Source organism: Bison bison, unplaced genomic scaffold, assembly GCF_000754665.1.
Source record: "Bison bison bison isolate TAMUID 2011002044 unplaced genomic scaffold, Bison_UMD1.0 scf7180017864290, whole genome shotgun sequence".
Taxonomy (NCBI): Eukaryota; Metazoa; Chordata; class Mammalia; order Artiodactyla; family Bovidae; genus Bison; species Bison bison.
Window position 1 is genome coordinate 2,038,087 of NW_011494862.1, and position 6,525 is coordinate 2,044,611.

General features: G+C 34.7%; 1 protein-coding gene across 1 annotated transcript in view; it reads right to left on the reverse strand.

Annotated features, from left to right (window-relative positions):
- The window catches only part of WDR78 (WD repeat domain 78), a 99,981-nt gene continuing 93,456 nt past the window's right edge, over positions 1-6,525 (reverse strand). Inside the window, 1 exon segment of the mRNA XM_010850290.1 lies at positions 1-1,480. Within this exon segment, the coding sequence (XP_010848592.1) occupies positions 1,418-1,480 (63 nt within the window). The 3' untranslated portion in view covers positions 1-1,417.

Consider the following 6,525-nt stretch of genomic DNA (forward strand, 5'->3'; position numbering starts at 1 on the left):
TTTTTTCAATTACATTTTTATTTTGTTATACAAAGTTTTATGGAAAGTCCAAACCTTAAAAAAAAAGACAAGAATTAATGACTTAAACCAGTAGAAAATTTATAATTTATAAATCCTAATAACCTGAACATTTATAATCCTTATAACCTTATCTATGCTTTCAGTCCACCTAAAAATTGCCTTTCTTTGTCTAAAGGATGGCTCCAAAGAAATGAAGATTGTGAATGGATACTTGTAAAAGGTAATTCCCACTGTTGCACTGATTTCATCCTGTTTTTAATATATATTACTTTTCAGACAGTTTAGTGACTTTCAAGTGCCTTATGCTCTCCTCTCCACTTAGAATGCTTTATAGAACAGGCTATACTGCCCTATGGTCTCAGTTTACAAACACCAGGACTTTTTAAAACAAACAGCTTGGGACTTTCATGGTGGTCCAGTGGCTAAGACTCTGCGCTCCCAATGCAGGGGGCCTGGGTTCGATCCCTGGACAAGGAGCTAGATCCCACATGCAGCAACTAAGACCCAGTGCAGCCAAATTAAAATAAATAAATGATTTTTAAAATTTTGAGAAAAAAAAAATAAAACAAACAGCAAGGAACACACTGTTGCGATCTATATTTGAAGGAGTTGCTGCCTCCCACTCCTATTTCTATAAGGTTGCTCTAGAACTGTTCACAAAATAACATCCCAATGGAAACTATAGATCAGGGACTCGCTATATTTTATCTGGGCCTACTTAAGTCTGGGCTTAAAACCCAGAGCAGATTCTGAAGGATGCAGAAAAGAATGCCCTGATGTATCCCAGACTAATTCTTATCTCTGAATTGGGAGTGTGATGCTTGCTGGCCAAACAATGCAATTCTGACATTGGCTGTCATGTCTTTTGCTAGTCAAATAGTCTAACTCAGTTCTATAGCTGTACCTCTCAGATCTAAGAGTATAAAGTTCTTATTTAAAATTGGGTATGAATATCCAATATTCTCATAATGCTAACAGCCGCATAATTTATAAACACTGGAAAACAGAGTTTGGAAAGCAGAAATTTAAAAGTGTGTGGACCTTTTGTCTTAATAAAGATTCTGTTTTAAGTAATCCTAATACTTTACAAGCTTTGCTTCTAAAGGAATAACAATTTCTAACCTATTTGTATATTTTATAAGTACATATTTGTACTTATAATGTCCTTGGAATATGATGAAGAAAAAGAATAGAAATAAATTTCAAAAATTAAGAAAAATACAGTGAAACTCTTACAGTTAGCTCAAATAATAAAACTAATCACATTTATCTGAAGTAAAAGTTCATAAATTTATATTAAATTTAGATGGAGGTTATACATCAAGTAGTGTTTTCTAGAATCAAAATCCCAGCTTACTTCATACAAACCAGATATTGGTTATTAAACATTGTTCTACTACTGATGATGAATTATGCTTTGACTTGACTTGGGCCCAAGCAAAGACACTATTACATCTCCCTGAAAAGAAAAAAAGTTACACAATTAAAATGCAATAAAATACAAATTAAGAGGTAAAGTAGTGTTTAAAATGCCATTTAAAATTTATAAGCTAGTGATATACATATAAAAAGCATCCGGTAGGACTATAAAAGGAAACAAACCAAGTTAAATTTAAATAATAACATTTACTTCCTAGTATGAATTTGCTCTTTCCTTTGAGAGGCTCTCTTAATGAAGTTTGATAAACAATTTTATAAGGATTCAGTAAAGGGACAATTTTGGCAGCTCTTGTTTAGCTTTAATGCTTAATCCTCTGTTTTTTCATCCGTAAAATCACTTTTAGTCTTAATGGTATCTTAGGCTCTTTGTTGATCTGTAGTGTTTCATTAAAGAGAGTAAAACATCTGAATTTCTGTGTGGATTGGTATTTCATTTAATAATAATGATCTTTGTATCAAAGGGGTAAATGAAACCAAAGACGGGAGGTGAGTTTTCAAGAAAGACACAGTAAAAAGATGGGAACTTGAAGCAGAAGGCTAGGATTTTCTCTATCACATAGAAAAGTTGATCCTGAAGAAATCACTGATATCTGGGAATCTTAGTTTCTTTAAAAGCATAATGAAAATATTAACATCCAGTTCCAAAGATTGTTGTAAGAGATGATTGAGCTAATGTCGTTGAAGGTGTTTTATAAGCTGCAAAGAGTTATAAGCACCATGGATAATGTCATGTAAGTCAATTCCTATCTTTTATCTTATACTATCCTCTCTTCAGCACCTCCCTATCCTTTTAAGCTCTGACACACCAAATCAATTGCTAAACTGGAGAGGGTGGGACAAACTGAGAGAGTAGCACTGATATATATACAATGCATGCATGCTGTGCACACCTTCATACTAAGCCATTTCAGTAGTGTCTGAATCCTTATGATCCCATGGACTGTAGCCTTCCAGGTTCCTCTGTCCATGGGATTCTCCAGGCAAGAATACTGGAGTGGTTTGCCATGCCCTCCTCCTGGGGATCTTCCCAACCCAGGGATAGAACCCACGTCTCTTATACCTCTTGCATTGGCAGGCAAGTTCTTTACCATTGACCCACAAGGGAAGTCCACAATATATACATACCATTGTGGCTCAGCTGGTAAAGAATCTGTCTGCAATGAGGGAGACCTGGGTTCGATCCCTGGGTTGGGAAGATCCCAAGGATAAGGGAAAGGCTACTCACTCCAGTATTTGGCCTGGTTGGGAAGATCCCATGGAGAAGGGAAAGGCTACCCACTCCAGTATTTTGGCCGACTCTATACAAAAAGTCGACGTGACTGAGCGACTTTCATACACTTGACTATCACACTATATATACAATATCATGTATAAAATAGATAGCTAGTGGAAAGCTGCTGTATTACACAGGGAGCTCAGCTTGGGGCTCTGTGAGGGGTAAGATGGGGGGTGGGAGGGAGGCTCAAACCTACCTAGATCTAGTTCAGTCTCTCACTTGGGCAGATTAGTAGATCATTACTATAGCTTGTTCACAGTTTTATTTTAGTGCCTAAAACAGACCCTGTCACATAACACATGCTCAGTAAATATTTATTGCATGAATGGTCTATCTTTTCTGCCTTCAATGTCTCTCAACATTAATTTATATATATATATATATATATATATATACACACACACACACACATATATACATACATACACACCCGTGTGTGTATGTATGTGAATGTGTTTGTATTTTTGAAGATTTCACTTCTCTTTTTGTTTTTCTCTTAATTTGGGGGAAAAAATGTACATTCAAAAGTATTGAGGAAAAGATGCAAGCATTAGCATACTGAAACATAAGAACAGAAACAGTATTTAGGAGTGATTCTCTACAGGCTGCTTCCAGAAAAGGAGTTGGTTCATGCCACTGAAATTGGCTTCTGCCAAGTGCTTAAGCCATAATTCTGTTCAATGCAAGACTTAGGCCCCCAGCAACCAAGCCCCAGTGCACCAAGAGAGGAGCTGGTGCTTCAAACAACAGTAAATGCTAATGTGGTGGTAAGTCCTGTTAACATCCAGCTACGTCTTAAACTTGTAACTGAAAGATTTGGACCCCAAGCTCCTGTTCATGTCAGGCACCAGGCTGATGCACCACCATGAACATGAGCTCTGAGTCAGTAGGATAGGGCTAGAGCCAGTGTCCCGCCATGTCCTATCACAATGATATTCTGACCCTTGGTCACATTGGGAGGGTCCAGAGTTTCAGAAAATTATGTCACTTAAAACCTCCACAGCCCTTTCTCCTTCTGTGCAAGGCCAGAGAAAGTGATGGGCAATGAGAAGATGAGCAGGTGTTGTGGTCCTAAAGTTGCTATTGATCCTTTCTCCATGGGTTTCCCTCAATGAACCCTGTTCCAGTACACTCGATGCATGGGCTGTCTGGTACTTAGCCTTTGTGAACTACATATTTCCCCTAAATCAACAAATGTCATCTTTGCCTTGAATATTTTTTAGTAAAATAAATAAAACTTTACTGATGAAGTTCTCTTTGTACTCCTCTCCAATTCTATTCTTCCTTCACCTTTCATTTTCCAGAGGCAGCCTTTATCATAAATTTGGCGTCCATATTTCCTGTATGATGAAATCATATGACTTGCAAAATTTTGATTAACTCTTGGTTAAAATTAACAGAGAAATTGTAGGTCATAATGTTACATGGTAAGATATCTTTATGGGAAATAATGGTTTGACATTAATTACTTTGAGACTTTAAATTACTATTATGATTGCAATTCTTCACTGAAAAGCTAAGGAGGAAGTGTACCAGTTAAGCTTGTGGTCAGTTATAATTAACATAAAATCTGATTAGTGATTCTTTGTTTAATTTCTCAGAAATATAACCTCTTGAACCTTTAAAATTCAATGGCCAAAAAGAATGAAAAACTTATTTGTACTAGGAAACTGTATTTATTTACTAAGGTATGAAATATATTTGTTAAAAGAAAACTTTTGCTTACCAGCATTGAAATCATTCACATACACACCCCTTCCCCACCACACACACACACACACACACACACTCGTTTTTTGAAAACATTCAGACTCTCTGATCTTAGCCTTCTGCTTACAGAGTATGCTGCTCAAAATAAAAGATGTCTCTAACTGATTCAAATCAAAACACAAAAATGAAAATTTTCTTTCACTTTCTAGTCTATATTCTTTTCTTTTACTAACTATAAATATAACAAGTAAAGGACATAATTTTGAGTTGTGTGTCTAAGTAATATTACATAAATCGTAACATATTGTATTTACCTTCTGACAATTTGCTTTTGTCATGCAACACTATGTTTTTTAAGATTTGTTCAAAATTTGTCAAATTGACATATTGAAATATATATCAAACTTCTGTATTATAGTCATTTATGTGATTATGCCATATTTTATTTATCCAATATCCCACTGATGTTCATTTAGATTGATTCCAATTTATCAATATAGAAACAAGGCTGTTATGAGTGTTCTTTTCTCATTAGCACATCTTTCAGACCACTACCAAGAAATTGAACAAAGCCCTAGGAGATATACAGAATCCAAACAAATGTCATTTAAACATCTAGAACAATTATAGTTCTACAAGATAGGAAAACTGTTGTAATTTAGAATTAATGACACAGTCAGTAAATGAATTGAAATGAATCAAGATGCAGCAACACATTCAGAGTTGCAGACTTCCAAGAAAACATGTGATATGCAGGTAATATATAACCAGACTTGAAGAGAATGGGCTTTGAGACACCTCCATGTGGAGGGTGTTGACAAAACACTAAAACAGGGCTCAGCATGTAGCCAAGGTAGTCGGGAAAATGCCCTTGAACATCTACTATCAATATGCATCTAGGCCAGTTGAGAAAATAATCTTCAAACCACTTGGGATGTTTCACTCATTTCTTTATTGGGAAAACACGTTTGCCCTGAGAAGAATAAAAACTGAGTATAGACACAATGCAGCAAAGTAAACAGGTAATTATAATATTTTTGGATTAAAGCATTTGTACATGCTTGGTATTTTAAATATTCATTATATATAAAAGGATTTGTCATATTTGATTATCTAACAAATAAGTTAGTGATTCTAATGAAAATTACCTATAATGTAATTAGGTAATTGATTTAGACTTGTAATCATAGATTGAAATATTATTAATTTGTAAAAAGCATTGGAACATTTAGGAAAATTTAAGATTAAGCATATTCAATATTTTAAACTTATTATATTAATAGGAATTTCTTAAGTATCTGAGATTTGTTTGCCCTAAGACAATTGAAGTATTTAAAATCCAATATATTAAATTTATAAATGTAATTTAAAAGATTCAAAGAAACTTAATTTTTACAAAAACTCACTTAAAAGTATTTATTAAGCTTTCCTAGACTTAGAATAATAAAATATATAATCTAAGACTTTAAGGTGAACTAAGACTAAATTTTTTTTAAATTTTGTAATGTGAATGTTTTAAGTGAACCTGAACTGAGTTATCATCTCTGTCTGAAAGAAACATTAAAAAAAACTCATATTGCCACCTTATATATGTGCCTTAGTACATATGTGCAAGAGGATCTCATGGTATCACTGGCTTACATGATATCTGAATTTTCAGTTTTATTGAATTGCTCTCCAAAGAGGTCATGCTAATTCATATTCCCACGATCCCTGCATAAGAATTCCTAGTTCTCTACATATCTGCTAATGCTTGATATTAACTAATATTTTAATTTTGGTAAACTTGATCAATAGGAACTGATATCTTGCAAAATTTTAATTGCACATTTCCTCATTATTCATGAGAATGAATGTAGCTTTTGAAGTTTATTCGATAATTTAGTTTCCTCTACTCTGAGTTAATCAGAGAAGGCAATGGCACCCCACTCCAGTACTCTTGCCTGGAAAATCCCATGGATGGAGGAGCCTGGAAGGCTGCAGTCCATGGGGTCTCTAAGAGTCAGACACGACTGAGCAACTTCACTTTCACTTTTCACTTTCATGCATTGGAGAAGGAAATGGCAACCCACTCTAGT